Genomic DNA, 25,439 nt, shown 5'->3' with positions numbered 1-25,439 from the left:
GGAGGCCTCTTCCCAAGAGTCATGTTGAAGAATTGGAGTATTTGTTGGCCATGGATATTGTTGGAAATTCATAAGGTTGTGTTATGTGGTTAGAATTGCATTTTTAGTAAATGGAATTTGATACCAGCGTGTCCCCTGCATAGCTCTGAGATAGTGACTGCTGTGAGAATACTTTTGTAATAATCCAGGTGAGATGGTGAGGGTTTAGATCGGAATGGTAGCAGTGGGGAAGAGCAAAGAGCAGGTTTTGAGGGCGTGGGAGAGATATGCCAGGCCTGGCAGTCCTCAGAGTTGACAAGAGAAACCTGAGCAGATGGAGGCGCTGAATGAAGGCAGCTAGTCCTGGCCAAGATTCCTGCATGGACTCACACTAACGTTTGACTCCTTTAATTGAAAAGTACAACTGTAAAATTGACTTTTCCCCTCTCATTCAGGCTGCAGAAACGGGAAGCGGAAAAACTGGTGTAAGTAATAAATTTCAATTGACTAAATTTGTAAGAGTTGATTTTTAAAGGAGTTTTAAACACTAGTTTTTATTTTGAAATGTTTACTAAAACAAGTTCCTCTGAAATGTAAGGGATTGGTTGCTTGCCACTGAGAGTGTCACTTTTCTTGCCAGCAGATTCTCTAGCTCTACAGGAGTATGACTTTAAGGCTATAGTTTTAAGCTGAACCTGGAGAAAGAGTTACAGTATCTTTAGTCGATGTTTATACTGGCTCCTGAGTTGAATCCAGTGACTAGTGATCCAGAGGCTCCCTGTGGGGGTTGCTCTCCTTTTGGCCTCATCTAGAGGGACCATTTCTCAGACTGCATGGGTTGTCCCCTCTTTGGCTGTCCCCTCTTTGGCTGTCCTCTTTGCTCTGCAGGCCCCCCATGCTTCGTTGTTTGGGGCTGTCAGCTGGCTCCCGTATCCTTCAGTGGCCGCTTAGCTCTCTGGTATCTTACTGGTATTTTGGTTTTGGGCAAATAAAATTGGAGCAGCAGTCTGTTTAATGTGCATGTGTAACTTCTGTAATTTATACTATTACACTGTCGTTGATGCCTGAGTACTAATGTAGACAACTTGTTTCTTTGATAGGCTTTCAGTATTCCAGTCATTCAGATAGTTTATGAGACTCTGAAAGACCAACAGGAAGGCAAAAAAGGAAAAACAACCATTAAAACTGGTGCTTCTGGTAATTTTTGCATGTTAATATTTTCCTTTTGTGTAAATCAGGGATTCCCATCCTTGGCATGTATAGATGCGAGGTTTGCATTTTCTGTGTCAGTAGCTGGGAGGTGGTATTGGTGTTTGGTGCGTGGGAGACAGAAAGCTAAATGTAATTTGGGAAAAATCAGTGGGACAGAGAAAGATGGTCTCTTCTGAAATATTTTAATGTTTTTCTTTACTTGATACTTTTTTTATGCCTCATATTACAGGTAACTTGGCACAGTGCTTTACAAAATATAAAAGAAAGATTTTACAAATAATTAATGGGGTAAAAATTTCATGATAGTGGAAACTACTGTCGCCCACGGGGAAGAGGCTTGCACTTTCTTTTACGATAAGGAAAAAGGTGCCTAGGGAGTTCAAATGTAGAGCGTAAATTTTAAAAAGTCAGTTTCTCATTTTCAGTCTGAATGGACATAGGTCCTTCCACTAGCATTTCTGGGCCATGAACAATCTTAACCTCAGTTTCTACCTCATTAAATTACGGTGCCTCTTAAATGGTTTCTGAATGCGATCTTGAGTCATCTGTGATTTTGCTATATTTTTTTATTCCAGATTTTAAGTCACTTTTGTGTTGATACAGAACAGGATGTGACAAAATTGCAAGCTGAAGTGGAGTAAACTTTCTTTTCAGCAGTTTGGGAGTAACTGTTACATAGTCCATGGAAGGAATTCACTTGTAAATGAATTGAGAGCTAGATATTGGATATGAGCCATTTTAGACTATTGGCCTATTCAGAAATAGTTTCAGAACTTGTAAGAACTTTAAACTCTCCTTTGTGAATGATGATGATGAAAGAGTGATGCTTCCAGAGGGGGATGACCAGAGTAATAGTGGCTCAGCAATCATGTCCTCTCAGAAACAAAAAACTAGACACTAAATCTGGAGAAATGAGTGAAAAAGGAGATGAGATCAATGTTAAATCACCGCAGAGATCTGGAAGGAAAACCATTTGTTCTAAAACGTAGGACCAAGACTAATTAGAAATAATCTAGATGAAGATTTCTGTCTACGTGCTTCCTACTGTCCACCAATGGGAGAGAGACTCTCTCGGAGTAACCTAGAGAAGAATTCACATTGGTCAGGGAGCTGGGCTTCAAAACATGGACAGTTCTCTTCAGCGTTGGCAGTGTTTTGTTAGCCACACACTACTGAGATATTTTAGAAAAGGAAAATACCGATCCCATCACAGTGTGGAGGAAAGAAACTTGTGGGTTCTGAATGTGATGTTGAATTAAGATAAAGGATTTGCTTTTCATTTAATAATAATAAAAATGTGACTGGATCCTGTTATGTTGGTCATTTATTTCCATTATGATTCAGGTCAGCTTGTTTAGTTACCAAAACTTTATTTTGTCAGTGTCCTCATAGTTACAAGATCAGTGACAGCTGCTTTGCACTGAAGCAAGTGGGGAGCTAAGGTTTTAGCCTGATGGGGTGGAGATTACCTTTGGCGTGTTTCACTGTTCAGTTTCAGTGTTGCTAGCAGCATTTATTCATATGTTTCCAATGCATAAAGCCATATTGAGTCTAGAAGAATTAAAGTCTCATAAAATATATTTGCTTTTTTTTATAGCCTTTTTAATTTCAGGTTTATGAGTAATTTTTCTTATTTTATTTAGTGCTCAATAAATGGCAGATGAACCCATATGACAGAGGATCTGCTTTTGGTAAGTGGGTAGATTTTAGCAGCTTCTTTATAATTCAGAAACTGATTCCTAAGAATAGCAAGGAAATTATGAAAAAGGATAGTAAATAAAGATTGAATTTAGCAGATATTAGAACAGAGTCACTACAGTGAAACCCTTTAATATAAAATAGGAATAGACAAATCAATGAGATATTGTGGAACTAAATTCCAGTATATATGAAAAGTTAAAATGTAGACCAAAAAAATTTAAGTGGGGAAAAAGGGTAATTCTCTAAGGTGCTAGTTAATTGATAATACATCTAGAGGGATGGATTATCTAGAGGGATATAAAATTGACATAATTAGAAGTGACTTCTAATGTATTTAAAATATATATTTGAATTATTTATGACATATATAATTCAACTATAGAGAACTACATATGCAGTTTAGAGCTGGAGGAGTTTTTCCTAACCCAGATAGGAAACTTAGAAATTGTATAAGAAAAAGGTGGGTATATTTGCATAAAAAATTTTAAAATGTGGAAAAGATACAGAAAAGGCCAGACCCCCTCCCCTCCATATATATATATATTATTATATATATATAATATATATATATATATATTTGGTATAGAAAGAATACTTGTAGTGTTGATGGAGACAAAGAATCTTTATAAACTGGCAAGGGGTTCTTGAGTAGGTAACAAACACGAAGGTGTGTCCAAGAGTCATTACAAAGAATGAGTCAGAACTGCATTGATGTAGCGGCGTCTGCACAGGGAATAGTAAGATGCAGTGAGCAGAGAAATGTGGGGTGGGCTTGAGGACCATGCCCACAGCAAGCAGGATCCTTAAATCGCTATTCTCCCCACAGATCTAACTGGTAGAAGAGTTTATATCTGCATAGAGAATTTTGAATGTTTAAGATTTTGTCATTGCCAGAGATTTTTTTAAAGATTTATTTACTTATGCATACAAGAACTGGGGTACAGGCCAGAGATGCGGGGGGTAAGAGGATTCACCAGAGACAGAGCGGGGAGCAGAACAGGCAGACGACAGAAATACACTGCTGAGGGGAGTAGTGGGCGAGTCAGGAGAGGTCTGCTGCACCATGTGGGTAGCTCCCTAGCCGGCTGGGGATTGCTTCATAGTGTGGTGCTTAACTCCTTTCGTCACCAGGGAGGCCCACCAGAGATATTTTTTAAAAGGCCAAAGTTTTACGTTCTGTAGTGCCATATGAGTAATAATTTACTTTGAATAAGTAATTTAATCTCTGATGAGTGAAGTAAAGTGTGTGATCAGGTGCTGTTTCTGGGTTTGTTCTGCATTCAGGTGTGGAACGAGTTGGAAACCTGAGCCAGAGTTTCTTTCCAGTTTGGATAAAAGTCAGATGTTTTACCTAGAGCCAGCAAGCGCAGTGAGCACTGACTGACCCTGGTGGGCGGCGCAGAGCCGCATTCTCTAGTGTCCTGACATCAGCAGATACCTGCAGGTCTTTCTTTGTGCTTCCTTGATGCTTTCTGGATCCATGAATTGGAAAACAAACCAGAAACTTCCTTTTTACCTTTTAGTGTCGTATTCACTCAAGCTCTAATTGCAGCATAAAATCAGAGCAACAAGTATTGACCAGTGGATGCCGTGTCATACTTGAGTATCTGCTTCCTTATAGAATTCTGGGAATGCTTGTCTGAACACATTCAGGTTGGCAATGCAGGCTCTGGGAATGCAGGTCAGCTGAGTGACTGTGCTGATTCCTTTCTTGACTTGTTGCTATAAAATCTTGGCTTGCTTTACTAGATGGCAGTGGAGAAGCTAGCCTCCAGTATGCCAAGGCCTTCCAGGCGGTGAATAAAGGCCATTTCTCTAGGAAAGATATTGCTGCCTCTCACCATCAGCCAGCTTCAGTCTCTGGAACGCTGTAGCAAGTGAAGGAATTATAAGGCTGAACAGAACTTATCTCAGCATGCATGATTTATATAATTGGTACTCACATAATTTTCTGTTTTTCTCATCCAGCAATTGGGTCCGACGGTCTGTGTTGTCAAAGCAGAGAAGTAAAGGAATGGCATGGGTGTAGAGCTACTAAAGGACTAACGAAAGGTATGAAACTGTTCAGATGCGTATAAACTTCTGAGGTACATTGTTCATAGATACATTTTCTTTAAAGAGCTTTAATTCAAGAAGCTGAAAAGATTTTTAATGTTTACTGGTTTTCATTTGATACATAGAAATTGCAATATGAAAGTGGCTGTTGGTAAGTGAGCCTGTGTGACCTGTAGAATCTCAAAGTGCTTTCCCTGCAGGGAAGCACTACTATGAAGTCTCCTGTCATGACCAGGGGTTGTGCAGAGTCGGGTGGTCGTCTATGCAGGCTTCCTTAGACCTGGGTGAGTGTTTCTAAAATAACCTGAATTTAGTTAATTATATTTGTGGATTGTTAACCTTCTTTATATAATGGGAAACAATAATAAGTTTAAACATACAAAGTTTGTATTTTAGAGACATGGAAATAATAGCGTTTATCTTCACCTTGCTTCAAAAATGATGTGCAGTAACTTACCAAAAACACAAAAATCATGGAGTAAAAACTTGGGAGGAATAAAGATGATATGAATAAAGTTAGTTGCATGAATATGTCAGTGGTGCTTCAAGTTAATTTACATTTGTAAACTTACTTAATAGATCTTTTGATTTATAGTGTACTCTTATCACTTATGTAATGTGTATTTTCAATCTAGGTACTGATAAATTTGGCTTTGGCTTTGGTGGAACAGGAAAAAAATCCCATAATAAACAATTTGATAACTATGGAGAGGTATGTGCATTGTTGACTTAATGGTAGCTTTTGTAAGGTTTTTTGCTTTCTTATTTGATCACTCATGAGGGAGCCAAAGATCTAAAATGATTTCTCAAAGTCAGGTGGAGTTCCTGGATGTTTTCTACAGAAAATTAACATGTAAACTTCAATGAAGAAATGCTACAAAGCTAGATTAATATGTGATAGTTACAGTTTTTCTGTTATGCCATTTATTAGCCCCTTCAGACTATACTTTTCTTCCCTTTTCACCTAATTTTGATTTGGGCTTTTTGACTTTCATGCCTCTGTTATTCTGAGTTTTGTCCCTGGAGAATGTCAGCACAGTTGTTCTGCCAAGCCTAGGCCTGTGATGCAGAGGAGCCAAATGCCATGTTGCTGTTGCTTCTTGATGATGCACAACTGAAACATGCGTCATGTTATAGTGTGATGTGACTTCAGTTAAAGAATAGAGTTTTATAATAAAAAATGTTGATTCAGAACAGACACTTCTGTGTGATGCTCTAATAAGCATTGAAACACTTCCATTAGCACTTCAAGAACTCTAATGAGCCTCAGGGAGTAACTATGAAATGCTAATATGTACTTCTGCTGCACCTGCATTTGAACGGATAAGATTCTGCTTTCTGTTCACTGCCTTTGATGTCCTGGCTCTCTAGGAGTTCACTATGCACGACACCATTGGCTGTTACCTGGACATAGATAAAGGGCACGTCAAGTTCTCCAAGAATGGTAAGCTGCCTACGGAGCTTGCCGCCCGAGGAAAGAGGTGTCGCTAGCCTCCCTGCCTTTCTCAGGAGCAGACCTCCATAAGCATTTCCTGCTTCATGGCAGAGGGAGCAGTCAGATCGTGTTGCTGCTGCCGATGGGCCTCATCCGCCCAGGAAGGAGCATTGACTCCTGGATTTGGCGCGTGGCATAATCAATGAGCCCAATGAAGAGTCTTTTTAGTGGGGTGAGGGGTGATTTGGGGTGGGCTGCCTGAGTGGGAATTGGTTCAATAGAGACAGAATGGGATGAAATGTGGACACAGTGAAAATGGAAATAAGAGTTTTATGCAAAGGAGAGAAGAAAACTGAAAGGGAAATGAGGGGAGACGTGGTTCAGAGCTGTCTGTGTCTAGGTGTGTTCTGTGCGCTCTGGTCCGTCTAGCGGAGGCATCGGATGGAAGTGGCCCAAAAGGAAGGGAGTAATCCAAAATGTAGAAGGGCAGAAAGGACAATTTCCAGAGTAAAGAAAAGTGGAGCAAGTGCCCTGGGTAGCGGCGAGGGGGGAGGGCAGGGGGAGGGCAGGTGAGTCAGCGTGTGGTGGTGAGAGTCTGGGGCGTTCTTCTCTGATCATTTCCATCCTCTCTCTCAGGAAAAGAGCTTGGTCTGGCATTTGAAATACCCCCACATTTGAAGAACCAAGCCCTCTTTCCTGCCTGTGTTTTGAAGGTAAGTAAGAATCTCCTTAGAAAAATTTGCTATGGTAAATGAACTACTTTGAGCTGTATTATTTTATAATGGTTAGTTTGCATTACATTAAGAATTTAAATTTTCTCCTCTATTCAATGTTAGAATGCTGAACTAAAATTTAACTTCGGTGAAGAAGAATTTAAGTTTCCACCCAAGGATGGTTTTGTTGGTCTTTCCAAGGCGTCCGATAATTTTGTCGTCAAATCTCAGCACACAGGTATTGCTCCTGAGGGGGATAGGGACCTCGTGGGCTCTGCTGAAAACTCTAGCAAGGGTAGCTTCTTTTTTTTTTTTTTTTTTTTTTTTTATAGAGGCATGCTTTATTTATTTGTTTTGCTGGTTTGTTTGTTTTGTTTATACATGCACTGGGTACAGTCAGAAGCGCGGGAGGGTGAGAGAATTCACCAGAGCCAGAGCGGGGAGCAGAGCAGGCAGAAGGACCGAGGTACACTGCTGAGGGGAGCAGCGGGCGGCAGGAGAAGTCTGCGCGCCATGTGGGACCCTCCTCCGGTGGCCGGGGAGCAGCCGGGGATCGAACCGGCGCCGCAGAGGCCGCGGGCAGCTTCGCAACCCAGCGCTCAACCGCTGCGCCACCGGGGAGGCCAAGGGTAGCTTCTTCTGCTGAAGATGTACCTACACTTTCCCTGATGTATCTCACACATCAGGAAATTCACTTGGAAACCTGACCCATAAACCGAATCTGGTTTCAGTTCAGGCATTTCTGTCCTGGTCAGGATGGTGCCGCCTGGTGGATGGGATGTGTGCTTGCTAGTGCGCAGCCCGGTGCCACGTGCCTCTGTGGAGCGTTTAATCTTCACAGACACCCTGTAGGTTTCCCATTTTACAGACAAAGAGCTTGAGCAGTAGGGACTTGAAGTGACTTGCCCAAGGTCGGAGAGGGGTAGAGCTGGATTGCGCGCTGGCTGGGCTGACTGCAGGGCCCCTTCGCCCGTTGTGCTGTCTCGTCTCTTTCATCTATGCAGAGCAAGTGCATTTTACAGCTTGTGTACTTTTCACAAAACGCATAAACCATCTGCATTTACTATAAGTAGATTTAAGGAAGTCTTAGCTCATCTTAGCTGGACTGTTCGTGCACCTGTTTTGCTGATAAATGTATTTTGAGGTGGGATATGAATGTGTGCTTGTCTTTTTAATTCTCTTAAGGTAACGCACAGGTGGCCCAAACAAAGTTTCTCCCCAATGCTCCAAAAGCTCTCATCGTTGAGCCCTCCCGAGAGTTAGCTGAGCAAACTCTGAATAACGTCAAGCAGTTTAAGAAATACATTGACAACCCTAAATTAAGGTAAAGTTTCCTTTTGTGCTCAAATGCCTGTTGTCTTTAGATTTGAGGTGTTTTGAAAGGAGAATACAGTAGAAAAGATGAGGTAGAAGTTCAGTGTGTATACATACACACGTGTGAGTGTAAATATATGTATAAATTTTGATATGTAATGTTTAGTTTCTATAGAAACTGCTTAAGTGATGTTTGATTTAGAGAAAAAGGAAATTGGGATTTTTCCTGTTTTTCTTACATGAACGCTCATGATTTCCAAAACAGTATCAGTAAAAATCAATTTTTTTAAAGGAGTATTTTATCTAATGTTAGTTTCTTCACTTATTTGCCTGGAAAATATGTCACTGTTTGTAGCATGTTGGTAAACTTACTGCAGCAAATTGGTTTTCGACTTACTCATTGGTGAGTTAACCACCACTCATTGGTGGCTTCTTCCATGTGGGCCTTGGGACGGGTCACTGTCTGGGTCGGAGGCTCTTCCTGCCTCTGGAAGACCCTAGTTAGTGGTCCTGTGGGCTTAAGGCTGGTAGCAGGAAGCTACCATGTCAGCAGACTTTTCTGTCAGTTGATTTACCACTTGATTTTTAATAATTTTGCTTGTATCTTTTTATTTTATTTTATTTTTATATTCCCCATACAATTGCAACCTCCTATTTTGACCCCAATCCCTCTTCCCCCTCCCCACCCCCCCATAATGTGTCTCTGGTTCATAGTTGTTTGTTGTATCAATTTTTTTTTTTTAAACATAACTCATACCCTAGAACTCACCACTTACAAGTGTCTGATACAGAAGTTTTTAGTGTAGTCACAAGGTTTTGCAACCATTTCCTTTGACTTCAGAAACTGTGCATATTGGCATCACTGAGATTCATCTCTTTAATATTTGTCTCTCTTACAAGCTAAGTTTATTCAGGGATAATTTACACTTAAGTGTTTTCTAGTATTTTTCAAGTAACTAATGAAATAAGAATAAATGTACACAGGATAATGCTGCATGGACACTTCTAATTAAATTACCTGGCTGCCCTGGGAAGTAAATCTGCTGCTTATAAAAATTGAGATCTTTTTGTAAATACCTTTATTGAGATATAATTCACGCATCATACAAACACTCAAATGTACAGGTTCTTTTAGTTTTTATCATGTTTGCAGAGGTGTGCAACCAGCACCAAGCCAATTTTAAAACATTGTCTTCACCCCAAAAAGAAACACTGTGTTCAGTAGCGTAGTCCCCAGACTCTCAAGGGTCATCCGTGTGGCAGCGTGTGTTAGTACTTCATTCCTTGCCAAAAAGCATTTTCACGTAGCAACTTTTTGCTTATTCAGTAATTAGTGGACATTGGGTTATTTCCACTTTCTGGCTACAGTGCTATGAACATCACTGTGCAGGTTTTTGTGTGCACATGGGTTTCATTTCTCCTGAATGTAGGACTAGCAGTGGAATTGCCGGATCATACAGTAGCTTCATTTAGCATTTGCAGGAACTGCCAGACTTCTTTCCAAAGTCCTGTACCAGTTTACGTTTCCTACTTATGATGGATATTTAGATATTCTTTCAGAGATACTTTATATGCATACAACCAATATATGTCTAAAAGGGTAGATGGAAACGCAATTTTGGAACACCTTGAATTATCGTAATACAGGACATGCAGACATGACCACTTATGTTTAGCGTGTCCCAGGCATTCACATTCCCCCGCCGCTTCCCACACTGTAGCATTTTATAATTTGTCTAGCATTTTAAAGTGCTTTGTGTCCTTCCGTCTCCAGACTTTTGTTGTAGATTTTCTTAGTTTCTTCTCAGTACTAATTTCCACCTAAAAGAAACGAATACAAATCTAACAGGACAGCAGGCGCTAATCTTTGTTGCTGTTTTGGTTTGTGTTTCAGGGAGCTCCTGATTATTGGGGGTGTTGCAGCACGGGATCAGCTCTCTGTTTTGGATAATGGGGTGAGTTATCCTTTAAATTTTTATAAAGGTAACATTATGGGTTATTGTTTTGATAATATAATTCAGTGGTGTTTCAAGAAAATGAAGCTGAAATTTAAAGCTATCTTGCAGACATCCTTTTCTTTTCCCAAAAATACACAGAGCTCTAGTCTCTTCCTGACCCTCAGGTAAGATTCCAGCATACCTGAATCCTTTTTTGGGTTTTCTTTTAGAATTCACTTTTAGCTTTTATGAAGTAAGAGTTATTTCTTGGGCATAATAAAAAAAAAAGAAACTGGAGTTAGGATTAGAAATGGAGCTAGAGGGGACTTCAGAGACGGACGGGCATTTGGCAGCGATCCTTGGGGAGGATGCAGGACGGTAAGACAGTGGTTACTGTGAGGACAGCCGTGCGTTCTATCATAAATAAGGGGCAGTTGTAAAGGCTGTGTCTAGGCGTGCAGTTACGTTGAGTTGGTAATCCTCGTTCTTAACTGCTCAAGTCCTTGGAACTTACTACTGGTAGGATTTTATAAAATATTTTATCTGTATGAAACTGTCTCTTTATAAATTTCTCTCCCATTTCCTTCTCTAAATATTTGATTATTTACTCTAAAACTGATGGTGAGTCAGAGAGAGCAAGTATGTCCTCCCCGCAGTGCTGTTGGTGCCTGTTTCAAATGAGGTTTTATGCTGAATGGTTTAGATTGGACCCAGTAAGGCATGTTAAGAGCAAGGAATCATATTACCTACTGTGCCGGTTAATGCTATTCTAAGGTAATAATATTGTTTTGGTAGGTTCTTATTTAATGTATTTTTTTTTTAGTGTTTATAAGAAGGATTTAATATATTCATCTCAATTTGGGTTCTTCATATCTGAATTCAATTTTTCCAAAAATTATAAAGTTTCTTAATTCATATTTTCCAGCTACAGAGCTTCTAGGGAATTAGATCTACTTTCGTCAGACATATTTATAATTTGCTGTGGCCCATGCCAATGGCCAAGCACAGGTGGTGCTAGTGCGCAGCTGTCCTGCCAGCAATCAGTTCTGTTCTTAGGGACTCTCTCTTGTTCTTTTTCTCTTCCTTCCATCTTCCATTCTCTGCTTCTGTTGTCTTCCACCATCCTCTGGATCAGCACTAGCTCTGTGTTGTATTTAAGCTGGGACTAAGGTCAGCTGTGGAGTGAATGGGTAGAAGTACTTTTTTTTTTTTTTTTTTTTTTTGCAGAGCTTTTTTTTTTTACGGGGTGGGGGCTGTCGGAGGAGGTGGTGCAGTTCTGCAAGTCTGTGCACGTCGCAGGCTTTTCCAGTTTAGCTGACTCTTATTTTCAAAAAACCCCAAGAGGTCTTTTGTCTATTTTCATGCTTATTTGTGCTCACATGAATGTATTCACAAACACACTTAAAAATACTTAATGGTTTTACTATTTTCCAGAAATGGGCCAGGCACTGCTAGATGTGTTACATGCGTTTTTTGGTTTTTACAGTCGTCCTCTGAGATGGCAGTCTTCTCTGTTTTTACGGGTTATGAAAAGAGCTAGTAGTAAATATTACCTAACTTGCCTAAGATCTTACAGCTCCTCGGTCCTGCTTGCTTCAAAGCCTGTGTTCCTTCGTTATATGTGTGGGTTCGCTTAGAAGGTGTGTGGAGGGTGGGAGCAGGGAATTAGAATAATGTCGTTAATTGTTTGTACTGGCATAGGACTCATTAGCATTTATGCTATTTATTTTGTGTGTTTTTGAAAATTTTTGCAGTAAGATGCTAACCAAAACTTCTTATTGAATTGGACCTTTCCTTATGTTTGGACTTTGGGTTCGAATCCAAGTTTTGGTTTTATTAGCTGTATAATCTAAGTCCTGTGCCTTTAGTATTGTAAACTTCAATTTCCTCATTTAAATAGGAAGAATAATAGTGTTGCTCTATAACATGAAATGATTTATTACTTGTAAAACATCAGCATAGTACCTGTTCATTATAAAAGCACTTGACAAATAGAAATTATTGTTTTTCTAGATAATCAGATCATTATTATTGATTATAAATCAATTTATTTTAAAAAATAACTACATTTATTGAGTTTTTGGACACTAGCTTATGTGTTATAATTCATATAATTCCATCTCCTAATTTTCCTGACAATTTTACAAAGCAAGAAGGTATCACCCATTTCAAAAAAAGGAAATTGGAGGGGCCTCCCGGTGGCGCAGCGGTTGAGCGCTGGGTTGCGAAGCTGCCGCGGCTCTGCGGCGCCGGTTCGATCCCCGGCTGCTCCCCGGCCAACCGGAGGAAGGATCCACATGGTGCGCAGACCTCTCCTGCCACCCGCTGCTCCCTCAGCAGTGTACTTCAGCCCTTCTGCCGTCTGCTCCCCGCTCTGGCTCTGGTGATTCCTCACCCTCCCGGCTTCTGACTGTACCCAGTGCATGTTATAACAAAAAACAACAAAAAAATAATAAATAAATAAAACATGCTTATAAAAAAAAATAAAAAAAAAAAAAAAAAAAAAAAAAAAAAAAAAAAAAGGAAATTGAAACTAAAAGAGATTAAGTTGAGGTTACACAGCTGGGTATGAATCCTGCATTTATTTCAGACTTCCTATAAATACATCATTTTTTTATTGAGAGATACAAATGTATATATTAGGCTATAAAAGTCTTCACATTAGTTTCAAACCAAATTCAAGTTTAGTAATAGAGCATTACATGTAACTCTCTTTTTGCACACAGTAGAGCTGACTGCGGCAGTGTGCTTGTTGTTATTATAAGTTGACCAACATTGCTATTGTATAATGATTGTAACAATTCTTCGATTTTCATTAGGTGCTTCTTTTGATATTTTTCAGGTAGATATAGTTGTTGGCACCCCAGGAAGACTAGATGATTTGGTGTCCACTGGAAAGCTGAACTTATCTCAAGTTAGATTCCTGGTCCTGGATGAAGCTGTATGTTGACATATAGTCATGATTTTAAAAAAGAGATCTTCTTATATCTTTGGAGCTAAAATGTGTAAAATGATGAAGAAGAAATATATTTCAGTCTTAATCCCAGTACCTAGAGATAATCATTATTACGAACTTTGTACATTTTTCACTCTCATTTTCATGTAAATATTATTTCATATAGTTGAAATCAACTATCAAGAATCTGGGGAAAACTCTTTTTTTTTTTAATGTAGAATCATAAGTGTTCACATCATTATCTGTAAGTTAGGTTTGTTTTTTTTTAAGATTTATTTATGCATACAAGAGCTGGGGCACAGGCCAGAAATGCGGGGGGTTGAGAGGAATCACCAGAGACAGAGTAGGGGACAGAACAGGCAGACTGATTGAAATACACTGCTGAGGGGAGCAGCAGGCGAGACAGGAGAGGTCTGCTGCGCCATGGGGGTTGCTCCCTGGCTGGCCGGGGATTGAACTTGTGCTGCAGAGGCTGCGGATTGCTTCATAGTTCGGTACTTAACAACCCTTGCACCACCAGGGAGACCCTGTTAGGTTTTTTTTTTAAATTTATTTTTAATCTATGTATACAAGAACTGGGGTGTATGCCAGAGGTTGGGAGTGGGGTGAGAAGATTCACCAGAGTCAGAGTGGGGAGCAGAAAAAGCCAGTCTATTGAAACAGACTGCTGAAGGGAGCAGCGGGCAAGACAGGAGAGGTCTGCTGCGCGCCATGTGTGTTAGCTCCCTGGCTGGGAATCGAACTCATGCTTCAGTAGCTGGCAATTTCTTTTTTTTTTTTTTTTAATATTTGTTTTATTTTTATGCATACAAGAGCTGGGGTACAGGCCAGAGCTGTAGGGGGGTGAGAGGATTCCACCAGAGACAGAGTGGGGAACAGAATAGGCAGATCAACTGAAATACACTGCTGAGGGGAGCAGTGGGCAAGACAGGAGAGGTCTGCTATGCCATGTGGGTTGCTCCCTGGTTGGGGATCGAACCCATGCTGCAGTGGCTGTGGCCAGCCTCATAGGTTGTGTCTCAACCTCCTGCACCACCAGGGAGGCCCAGCTGGCAATAGCTTGATGGCACTGAGACGTTCACCCCTGCGCTACCTGGGAGGCCCCTAAATGAGTTTTAAAGATTCTAATGGTCTGTTATAGGGATGCTTCATGGCTTACTGCCCACTCTCACTAACTAGATGTGTAGGTTATTTTGTACTCCAAAGAGTTATTTTTGTTAATACCTAGGTTTTTTTTTTTTAAGATTTATTTATTTATTTATACAAGCACTGGGTACAGTCAGAAGTGTGGGAGGGTGAGAGAATTCACCAGAGCCAGAGCGGGGAGCAGAGCAGGCAGAAGGACCGAAGTACACTGCTGAGGGGAGCAGCGGGCGGCAGGAGAGGTCTGCGCACCATGTGGGACCCTCGCCAGGTGGCTGGTGATTGAACCGGTGCAGCAGAGGCTGCGGGCAGCTTCGCAACCCAGCGCTCAGCCGCTGCACCACCGGGGAGGCCCAATACCTAGATTTTTTATTGACATATTACAATTTCTTAGTGTCATAGTTGTTCAGTGTGAACTGATAGGATATTAATGTGCTTGAGACTCTCGGTACATTATTTTCCCAAATTATTTTCCATATTGATTGAACTGGTTTATCAACACTTTTTTTTTTTTTCCATATTAAAATCATATGCTTAACGGCATGGTAGGAGCTATTATCTCTGGTGCTCACTCTAGAGTGGTTTTTGGATTGTTGGTCATAACTTTAAATGTCCAGGAGAAAACAATCATTTTGAAAGTATGGGGATTTGTATGTGTAGGAGCTCGTTTCCATGTTTTACATTTTACATTTGATTTAGAAAAAGATTCAGATGCTGATTTGAGAAAGTCATGCGGTTTGGCTTCCTTTGCAGGATGGGCTTCTTTCTCAAGGGTACTCTGATTTCATAAATAGGATGCATAACCAGATTCCTCAGATCACCTCTGACGGAAAAAGACTGCAGGTATGAAATGGCTAATGCATCTTAACATACATGTAGGCAATTGTTATGTGTTAATGCCATTCTTTTTGGCTTACATTTACATTTAGTGTCTTTGGATTAACTTAATTACTGTAGAAAACATTATTACTGAATCAATTAGTACACCCAAAGGAAATATTCTAAAAGGCTATTTTTAGAAATAAAGGAGATGGGAATTTTAGGAAACTACTTGGGTGTTACAGAAGACTAAGGGAAAAACCCTTAGTAGTTGTTTCTTTCCACCAAGCATTTAGAGTTTATATTCCAGACTGTCTGCACTGCTTCCTATTTGAAGGAAAAATAACTTGAGCTGTTGAAAAACAGTTATTTCCTTAACGATTGTTTCTTAAAATATTGCTCTAATTTTCCTCATCCTTCTTAAGGAAGAATTCAAGAGCTAAAGGTTTTTAAGAGAAGGGAATAAATAGTAGCGTATGATTCAAGATTCCAGAAATCTTTTGATGTTGTTTAGTTTTTGTGCTCCCTTGAACAGCTGGGAGGTGAACTCACCCCGGGCACACCACTAATTGTTACTGCAGAGCCTGGAGTGGGCTCCCCTAGGTTAGCATCCTCCGTACCCACATCCATATTCATATGATGGAATTATCATAAAAGAGAAAAGTTATCTGAAGTTGGTCTTTTCTGTTCTTAGGTGATTGTCTGCTCTGCTACTTTGCATTCGTTTGATGTAAAGAAACTTTCTGAGAAGATAATGCATTTTCCCACCTGGGTTGATTTAAAAGGAGAAGATTCCGTTCCAGATACTGTACACCATGTGGTTGTCCCAGTGAACCCCAAAACTGATAGACTCTGGGAAAGGCTTGGGAAAAACCACATCAGAGTGAGTACTTTACAGTGTCAGCACTGATGTAGAATAAGGAGAGCACGTGTCAGCTCGCTTGACCTTGGTCTCTTAGTGAAGCTGAAGATATTTTGCCTGAGAAGAGAGAGTCTAGCACTTTGACCAGTAAATTTTAGGCTTTTAAAGCAACAAATAAGGGATGGTCTTACCTTCTGTTTTTTTCTCTGTATAAAGTTACTCTTATGATCAGTCTTGTTAGGGTTATAAATAAATAGTCTTACTGTATAGATGACCCCATCTCACACACAGTGGTTCCGTGTTTAGCATTTTAGTGTCCCCTGGCGGTGCCTCCTCCTAAAAACCAATATCACGTGTCTATCTTGGCATTTTCCCACCGTTACTAGATTTACCTTTTTACCTTTTTTGCTTACTTATTACAAGAACACATTATTGTCAAAACCACCTTTTCATTTGTATTATTCCATTTAAAATTGATTAGCCTTAGACCTACAGTTAATAAAGTTTTTTTATGGATCTGAAGAGTGGTTTTGCCTACAGACTATACAGATGTGTTGGAAATGCATCCCAAAGATGGATAGAATTCGCTGTTAAAGAAAGTGGCACCTGCTCTGAATAATTCCCTAACGACTTCCCACCCCTTTTTCATCCTTACTTTTTAATAGACGGATGAAGTGCATGCGAAGGATAACACAAGACCTGGTGCTAACAGTTCAGGTGAGTTCAAAGAAAGCGTGTTGAAAGATTTTGAAAATGAATTGGTTTGTCCTGTTGAATTATGCCTGACTATCCTCAGGAAGGATTTGAGGTGACTTATAAAACTAGAACAGGAAATTTGAAAATAAAATTGTAAAAATAATAAAGAAATAAGGAAAGAGCTTACACCAGGTAATGTAGAGGAATATTAATCATTGACTTTAAACATTAGTCTCTTGGCATCTAAATTATAAATATTTGGGATCATAGAATTCTCACTGATATAGGAAATCAAGACATTTCTCTGGTGACAGATTGCATATTAGGTCTCAATTCCAAGAGAAATGTAATAATAGAATTTTCATATCAGGAAACTGGGTAACGAAAGAAAATGTCTTTAGCTACTACTTTGCAAAAGAGACAGAAATGGTTTTGAAATAGTTGGATTTCTTTTCTGTGTAGTGAAATATACACACAAGGAATTTACCATTTTAACTATATCTGTGTGTGCGGTTGAATCAAGTACATTTATACTCAGCAGCTCTCACTACCATCCATCCATTTCTAGAACTTTTTCATCTTCTCAGACTGAAGTTCCATGCCATGAAACACCAAGTTTTAAAAAGCCTAACATTAAATCCCATTTCAGTGAAGGTGCTTCTCTGCAGAGCTGAGGTAGTTTGTTTCAGGTAGACAATGTTTCCCAGGCTGACAAAGCTGTGTCAAGGTGTAAGGGTGGAGTCTAAGGGCCCAAAAGGGTCTCAGCCACTAGGCTGTATGCCTGACAGCAGGTGTCTCAAGTGCACTCCAGGCCAGGGCTAGACTACATGTGGTTTGTGGTTGATTTCAAGGTGACTTCTCTGAAATCTTGATTGAAGCGAGTTCCTTTGATCTCTGTTTTATATGCAACTCCAAACGTATAGGTATATGCTCAGCTAGCCTTGTTGGCGAGCAGCAGAGACGATGCTAATTCAAAACAATGTATGTTACCACTGTTTGAGAAGCATTTTATAAAATAAAACTTTTTTCTGCTTCATACATTTTTCCCTATAAAAGATTTGCTGCATTTATGTTATAATTAGAGGTGACCAGAAAGACCTGAGAAATACGGTGGATTACAAAATTAGAATTTTGCTTTAGATAACTGAAGACTAACCGTATCCCAGCTTCACACTAGACGGTGATGACAGGCATTACTGATTAGCTTTGATGTTAAGATTTTTATTACATTGAGTAAGGTGTGAATTTTCCAGTGTTTAGGGACTTAACCTCAGAAGAAGTATGATTGTAGGTGTTTCTTTATTCCATCTCCTAGCATAAAAAAAACTAACACAAAAATTAACAAGTATGGATTATCTTAACACTTCACCCTATCTTAATATTTCTTGTCTTTGTGAAAATGCTTTCATGAAAACAGAGCTGCTTAGCTGAGTTAAGCAGTAAGTTTGTGACTAACTATGTGTGTTCATGATAATTTCAGATTGAAATTGGTTTTGTTGTTGTTGTTGTTGTATTCAAGAGATGTGGTCTGAAGCTATTAAAATCCTGAAGGGGGAGTATGCCGTCCGGGCCATCAAGGAACACAAGATGGATCAAGCAATTATTTTCTGTAGGACCAAAATTGACTGTGATAACTTGGAGCAATATTTTATGCAGCAAGGAGGAGGTAATATTTCCTCACTTGAAATAAATTGTGTTTATTTCCTCATTTAATAGATTATTAGTCTCATGTTGATGCAATCTAGAATGCACGCTCAGAATTTATAAAATACAGAATTGATAAAATACACTGTTGGTGTATTAAGTCTCTCTGCTGCTGCTATGCTTTAGCATATGCTAAATCCTAGGAAAAACAAAGAGAATTTTCCATCTTAGTACAATTTCATTACAGTGAACATGAATCACAGCATTCTATAACTCATTGGGAGAAGTGTGAAGTTATCGGATAACTTTAATGTTAAAATTCTAAGTATAATCATTAAATGATAGAATATGTATCTTCTAAATCAGTAAATGAAAACACATTACTCTAAAAAAAAAAGAGGCAGAAAGACATGAGGAAATGTAGATGGATAGAAATGACAAGAGTCAGGTAGCTAGTGGAAATGTATGTGAATGTGAAGAAGCGCTATAATTAATATGTAGCACTAGAATAAAGTCTTGTTGAAAGGCGTAGCTTGTTAGGTTAGACTGGACAATGTCTAGCTGTATGCTGTGTACAAGAAACCAAAACCCTGAAAGATTTTAAGGAAAGGGGGTGAAAGTATTTATATCAACATAACCCTAATCAAAAGGAAGTTGGTTTAGCTATATTAAAATAGATACAATAGACTTTAAGGCGAAGATGTTGCTAGAAATAAAGAAGGTTACTATACAAAAATAATCTGCTGTGAAGGTTTAATAGCCTAATTTATGTTGTTGTCACTTCAGAGATACAAGCTAATGTGAGAAAATGCCTGTCGTAATCAGCTGTAGGGAAATACCAGATAAAAATCACGGTGTGAGACGACACTATACACATCAAAATGGTTAGAAGTACAGCTCCAAATTTTGATAAGCAACTAGAACACTTATATGTTTTTGGTGAGAACGTAAAACGTAAATGTAAGAACCATTTTGGTAAAGGTCTTGCCGTTATTTTTAATAAAATTGAGCATTGCTGCCTTATGACCTAGCAGTTCAACTCCTAGGTATTCTTCCAAGATAAGTGAAAACAAAAATATGTCTAAGAACGGTGATAGTAGATGTATTATAATGAACCTAAATTGAACACATAGTAAGTCGCCAACAGTAGGAGAAGAACTAAACCAAGTGTGAAATGCTTATCCAGTGGAATACCACTCAGCAGTGAGGGAACCAACAACTGTGGATGAATCTCAAACATGCTGGATGAAAGAATTCTTCCACAAGAGTATATACTGTATGATTCCATTTTTATAAAGTTCTAGAAGAGTCAAAAGTACCATGAAGGGAAAAAGTCAGAACAGCGGTTGTTCAGGGAGTGGGGATTCACTGAGAAAGGAGGTGGGTATTTCGCGGGGTGATGTTCTTGTTATCTTGCCTCTTTAGTCTTTTTTTTTTTAAAGTAATGGGCTCTGTGTACATAGACGTGTGGATGTGTAGTTGTCACAACCCAGCAGATGTGCACTTGAGATTTGTACATTTCCTTGTATGTAACATTTTTACCTCAGGGAAAATTAAAAAAAAAAAAATTAAAAACCCTAAACAAACATTGTACTCTAGTTAATGATATGCGTCCTGAACTGATACCTCTAATTTACATTGAAATGAATCAGAAATACAAAACTGAGTTGATTGAGGGATAGAGGAGTGGATAGCTAGGCGGTAAAGCAAGTATAATGAATTGTTAATCAAAGAACTTGGGCAGTAGGAATATCATTATTCACTCTTAGGATTCTTCCTTTTTGCTATGTGTTTGTAAATATTGGAAAAATATATTTTAAAAATTGACAGAGGTACAGGTAACAGAAAAATCCTGCTCTCATATGGGGAAGACTTCTAACACCTCTATACGTGCTGTGTATCAAGGAGACAAAACTCAAAAAGAATATAGAAAATTTGAACAATTTAGAAATTTGAATCAGTGGTCACATAAAAAATGTGTTATGTTTTTCATTACAATGAACAGTTCATTAATTTTTTTTTTTTTCCAATTCTTGGCCCACAAGTTTCAATTCTTGACACTTACCAAAACCACTTGAGTTGAGAAGGCAGCACGACCTCGGCTGCATGTCTCTGGAGTGGACCTTCTGGCTGGCTGTTATTTTACCTCTGCATAATGAGCACTTGCCTTAGTTTCTCTGAGTGGTTATCCTTCTAGTGTGGTGTTGCCTGGAATTCTCAAGTGTAGCTTATTGAACCTGATTTACAAAGAATAGTTGGATGGCACAGTGCCCATTCTGGGCCTTCTCACCGTGCGCAAAGGTCCCGGGGAGCCCCGGAAGACTGCTTGCCATACTCGGGTGCGGGCTGCACTGTGGTTGCCTGTCTGGTGAAGAGGTTTGTTTCTTAGGCTTGGCTGCCGCTGCGCCTGCCTCTCAAGCAGCACCCTTCACCCTTCCCGTGTGCCGCTTCCCACGTGCTGCCTGCCTTGCTTAGAACCCCATGAGGAGGGCAGCTCGTGGGCGTGGCCTTTTTAATAAAGGCTTCAGGGTGCCTGTCTTGATTCTGCCAGAAGTGCTCTCTTTTGCCTATTTTTGGTTTTTCACTTTAAATGAGATATGTGAAGTTCCTGGTATGCACATTTACTTTCTTTTTAGCTGTTACACTGCCTGTGTCTATTCCTGTAGATCAGGAAAACGACCTTAAAAGTAAATCTGTTTTAATGCTCACAGGCCTCACTTAGTGGCATTTGCCTCTGACAGGTACTTTATGGCAGGTCGGGGTGTAGCTTTCCTGTAATTACAGGGTACCTGTAGTCTGAATTTTATTGTTTTTTTTTTTTTTTTCACATTCTCGTGTATAATGTTTTCCAAGATTAACTGTTTAATGGACTTTTCGCTAGGACCTGATAAAAAAGGACACCAGTTCTCCTGCGTCTGTCTTCATGGTGACAGAAAGCCTCATGAGAGAAAGCAGAACTTGGAAAGATTTAAGGTATTGCTATTTAATTGACTGCATTTCCTAATGCTTAAGAGAGGAGTTGTGTTTCGTTTTAATCAATTTCAGCTAATATTATTAAAACAATTCTTGTGCTAGAAATTTCATGGTATGTCATGTCAGGGCAGGACATTGTTGCCGTCCGTGTCCAGTGGTGGCTTTCTGGTCCTTATCACACAGCTCTGCTGTAGCGAGTTTCCCATTAGCAAAGCTGTAGGTAACTTCTTTGAGGCAGATATTTCAGTTAGACCATACCTGTGAGCATTTTTTTTTAAAGATTTATTTATTTATCCATAAAGAGCTGGAGTACAGGCCAGAGAGGCGGGGGCTGAGAGGATTCACCAGAGACAGAGTAGGGAACAGAACAGGTAGACTGACTAAAATACACTGCTGAGGGGAGCAGCAGGCGAGATAGGAGAGGTCTGCTTTGCCATGTGGGTTGCTCTCTAGCTGGCCGGAGATGGAACTCGTGCTGCAGAGGCTGCAGACTGCTTCATATTGCGGTGCTTAACCCCTTGTGCCACCAGGGAGGCCCCAGCATTTTTTAATAGCTTGTGGTAATACTCAGAACTAATTAGTAGACAGCTGTCAGCATGGCTTTGTGGGATGAGACATATTTTGAATTGTTTGGAGCATAGGTCCCCGTGACATGCTGGTAGCCCCAGAGCTGGTTCTGTCCCCCGATGTAGGGGAGTGAGCTGGGGCCGTGTTCAGCTCCACCCATGACATTCCCCTCCATTTTCCTTTGTGCTCATCCCGCTGTGGAGGACAAGTAGCATTTTATCTCAGGCCCATTGTATGAAAAAGGGGGGGTGTGCTGGGCTTGGATGATACTGACATGCTGACCATAATTGCATTCTGAATTTATTTTTGATGTAAGGATAAAGGTAACACTTATGGTTTTACCTTTCGTTCTCGTCTTTCTTGTGTTACTAGTCTGGAATTCTAGAGAGAAGCTAAATTTTAGCAGTGGTCTAGTATCTTTGTTAGAAGAAAGATAAACAAAAATGAATCCCATCATTGCTTTATTCACCTTAAGTATGCCAGCAGATTCTAACTTAAGAATTCAAGACCATGGTCCAGTGAATTATGAATATCTAGATCTCTAACTTGGTAGTAGTAATAGAGGTCTCACTTAGTGGAAAGGTAAGTATTTGTGTTCTTTTTTTTGTATGCAAAGTAATAATTCTTTCTCTTATCTTTAGAAAGGAGATGTAAGATTCTTGATTTGTACAGATGTAGCTGCCAGAGGAATTGATATCCATGGTGTCCCTTATGGTAAATAATAAATTTTTTTGTATGCCCACAGTCTGCATTTTGTGACGTTTAAAGTAAACCGTCTGATATGTTTGAAAATTTTAGAAACTAATGGCAACTGTTAATGTTCATTTTATTTGCAGTGATAAATGTCACCCTGCCTGATGAAAAGCAAAACTATGTACATCGAATTGGCAGAGTGGGAAGAGCAGAAAGGTACTGCCGTCATTTCTTTTCTCCTCTTGAAGCATCTGCGCTTCAGGGATGAAGTCTAATAATGAGCCTTCTCCAATCTTTCAGGATGGGTCTGGCCATTTCCCTGGTGGCAACAGAAAAAGAGAAGGTAATCTGTTCCGAGCTGTGATGTGTCAGTGTGTTGTCATTTCAGGTGTTGGAAATAAAAGTAGGTTTGTCTTTTCCATTTATGTTGAATTTGGTTGCATATGAATATGGACGACTTTTTTCCTGTCATGTTTTTCTCTATATTGAATGAAGGGACAGTAGTGTGAGGTGTGGGAAGGAGAAATATAGAACATGATTTTCTCTAATAGCTGTAATATAATTTTTTTTCACCAAAAGTGTTTAAACCCTCTCTGGCGCGGCACCACAGGTGACTCGTGGCCGAGCAGCTCGCTCTGCTGGCATGACGACACAGCTGCAGAGAAGCTGCGAGGACACGGGCTCCCGTGCTCATCTCCCGGCTGGGTGCTCGCGGGCCTTCTGCGCTGATCTCTCACAGACACATTTGAACTTTGTTTTTTGACACAAAGCTTGATATTGCACCCTGGTGTTTGCCTGAGGATTCTTTTCTCTAACTGATAGCCATTTTAGAAAACCTTTGGGATTCTCAGAAAGAACGAACTTGGAATCCCTAGTTCTTGAGCTGCCGGATGGGGGGCAGCTGGAGCTCAGGGCGTACCTGCAGGCGAGTTCTCCTGGGCTTTGAGGACAGACAATAGCGAAGAATTGAGACCACAGACGTCTGGCACGTCTGGTCTCCAGCGCGTTCCCATCTCCCTCTTCAGGTCTGGTACCACGTGTGCAGCAGCCGCGGGAAGGGCTGTTACAACACCAGGCTCAAGGAGGATGGCGGCTGCACCATCTGGTACAATGAGATGCAGGTAACACTTGCGGAAACTGGTGGAAATAGACTGCGTTCGCCCACAGAGGGGTTATCTCAGCTTTGATCTATTGGTCAGTGAGAGGAAGAGGAGTGGGTAGTTGAGGAGGATGTTAGCTGCGATTTGGGAATTGTGACCTCTGACTTCATCTCTTCAGGAATCTAACTTCCAGCCACACTAAATGTGACAACCTCCCTGGGCTTATTTAGTGCTGTTCAAATGCAGCTTTGTCAAAATGAGATTTTTATTTGCAGATGCATTCATTTCTTCTCCCTTTCTTAGTTGCTGTCTGAGATCGAAGAGCACCTGAACTGTACCATTTCTCAGGTGGAGCCAGACATAAAAGTCCCCGTGGATGAATTCGACGGGAAGGTTACCTATGGCCAGAAGAGAGCTGCTGGTGGTGAGCTGCCGATTCCGCTCAGTTCTGTTCCGTTCTTAAATGTTGACTGTGTCCTTCAGTATAAGAGATAGTCATTTCATTATGTTAGGTGTATTTTTAGCATATTAATCATTCCCTTCTTACTCATGACATCTGGCCCTTACCTGTCTTGTTGCTATTTCTCACCATGATCCAAATGTGAAAGAGGGCGGCCACTCAGCTGTTTCTCTTGAGGTGCTAGTGTCATGGGAAGAGGGGGTCCTTCATGGCGTTGTTAGGGAATGAGTGTGATGGTAAATTTGAACAAAGAATTGACGACTGACTAAACTTAAGTCTAATCCAACATATTACTCCCTTTGCTTGGCTGCCCTTTGCTCATTCCTAAACATTTTTTTTGTTAAGATTCACATTAAACTTGTGGTTTCCAACCCCCCAGGAAGAGGCTGGGGAGGGGTGGCAGGGTATTGGGACAGCTGTTAGTGAGGCCTAATTGTTTTATGTGGATTTAACATTTTCAGAACTCAGAGTTTTGGAGATAACTTGCCCAGTAGTACATTTTTATAGCTAGAAGCAATGTTTACACTGATATAATTGAGCCAAAGTATTGCTGACAAGTTATTTCAGGCATGTCACTTACATCACTGTGATTTGTGTGTGTGGTGCAGGTGGAAACTATAAAGGCCACGTGGATGTTTTGGCACCTACAGTTCAAGAGTTGGCCGCCCTTGAAAAGGAGGCGCAGACATCCTTCCTGCATCTTGGCTACCTTCCTAACCAGCTGTTCAGAACCTTTTGATTTTAACACACGCTGAATGAGATTTGAATAATAAAGGTCTGTAGTCTTAAAACTCTAAAACAGTTGTACTGCTTCCAAGCAGCAGTATTTATAGTAACTCAGCGATTTATGCTAACTCTTGCATGTCAAGAAACATTAGTTCTAGGGACTCTTCATAAAATGGCACCCTAATGAAAGTAATAAATATGATTACTCTATTTTCATGAAGGGTTGAGTTTTATTTTAAAACTGGTGATATTGTTTTCTTCTTCTGGAAAGGTATGGGTTCTGAGGCAGCGAACCCACGTGGAACCGCTGGGTGAGCATCCTCGGGAGAAGCTCTTCACAGAGAGTGGTCCTGATGGGGGCAGTATTGAGATGGGGGGGTAGAGGCTAGGGGAGGGCTGTGACATGAAAGAAAATTGGAAGCCAGGAAGTGTTTAGGAAGAAAGAAAAGGTTCT

The 25,439-nt window shown here is 40.1% G+C and overlaps 1 protein-coding gene across 1 annotated transcript in view; it reads left to right on the top strand.

Moving 5' to 3' along the window:
* The window catches only part of DDX1 (DEAD-box helicase 1), a 29,237-nt gene extending 4,032 nt beyond the window's left edge, over positions 1 to 25,205 (top strand). The window contains exons 4-26 of the mRNA XM_037528499.1: positions 435 to 464; positions 1,080 to 1,176; positions 2,835 to 2,882; positions 4,861 to 4,944; positions 5,148 to 5,231; positions 5,583 to 5,659; positions 6,319 to 6,391; positions 7,019 to 7,095; positions 7,219 to 7,333; positions 8,281 to 8,419; positions 10,304 to 10,364; positions 13,189 to 13,287; positions 15,199 to 15,288; positions 15,959 to 16,147; positions 16,792 to 16,843; positions 18,342 to 18,488; positions 21,348 to 21,439; positions 22,648 to 22,720; positions 22,843 to 22,915; positions 23,000 to 23,042; positions 23,725 to 23,820; positions 24,103 to 24,223; positions 24,868 to 25,205. Of these exons, the coding sequence (XP_037384396.1) occupies positions 435 to 464; positions 1,080 to 1,176; positions 2,835 to 2,882; positions 4,861 to 4,944; positions 5,148 to 5,231; positions 5,583 to 5,659; positions 6,319 to 6,391; positions 7,019 to 7,095; positions 7,219 to 7,333; positions 8,281 to 8,419; positions 10,304 to 10,364; positions 13,189 to 13,287; positions 15,199 to 15,288; positions 15,959 to 16,147; positions 16,792 to 16,843; positions 18,342 to 18,488; positions 21,348 to 21,439; positions 22,648 to 22,720; positions 22,843 to 22,915; positions 23,000 to 23,042; positions 23,725 to 23,820; positions 24,103 to 24,223; positions 24,868 to 24,998 (2,091 nt within the window). The 3' untranslated portion in view covers positions 24,999 to 25,205. The remainder of the gene's footprint in view (positions 1 to 434; positions 465 to 1,079; positions 1,177 to 2,834; positions 2,883 to 4,860; positions 4,945 to 5,147; positions 5,232 to 5,582; positions 5,660 to 6,318; positions 6,392 to 7,018; positions 7,096 to 7,218; positions 7,334 to 8,280; positions 8,420 to 10,303; positions 10,365 to 13,188; positions 13,288 to 15,198; positions 15,289 to 15,958; positions 16,148 to 16,791; positions 16,844 to 18,341; positions 18,489 to 21,347; positions 21,440 to 22,647; positions 22,721 to 22,842; positions 22,916 to 22,999; positions 23,043 to 23,724; positions 23,821 to 24,102; positions 24,224 to 24,867) is intronic.
* The last annotated feature ends 234 nt before the right edge of the window (positions 25,206 to 25,439 follow it).

The sequence above is a fragment of the Talpa occidentalis genome, unplaced genomic scaffold (genome assembly GCF_014898055.3).
Source record: "Talpa occidentalis isolate TD23 unplaced genomic scaffold, MPIMG_talOcc4v2.1 talOcc4.5, whole genome shotgun sequence".
Lineage (NCBI taxonomy): Eukaryota > Metazoa > Chordata > Mammalia > Eulipotyphla > Talpidae > Talpa > Talpa occidentalis.
Note: the sequence above shows the minus strand (reverse complement) of the source record. Positions and strands in the feature narration are given on the sequence as shown.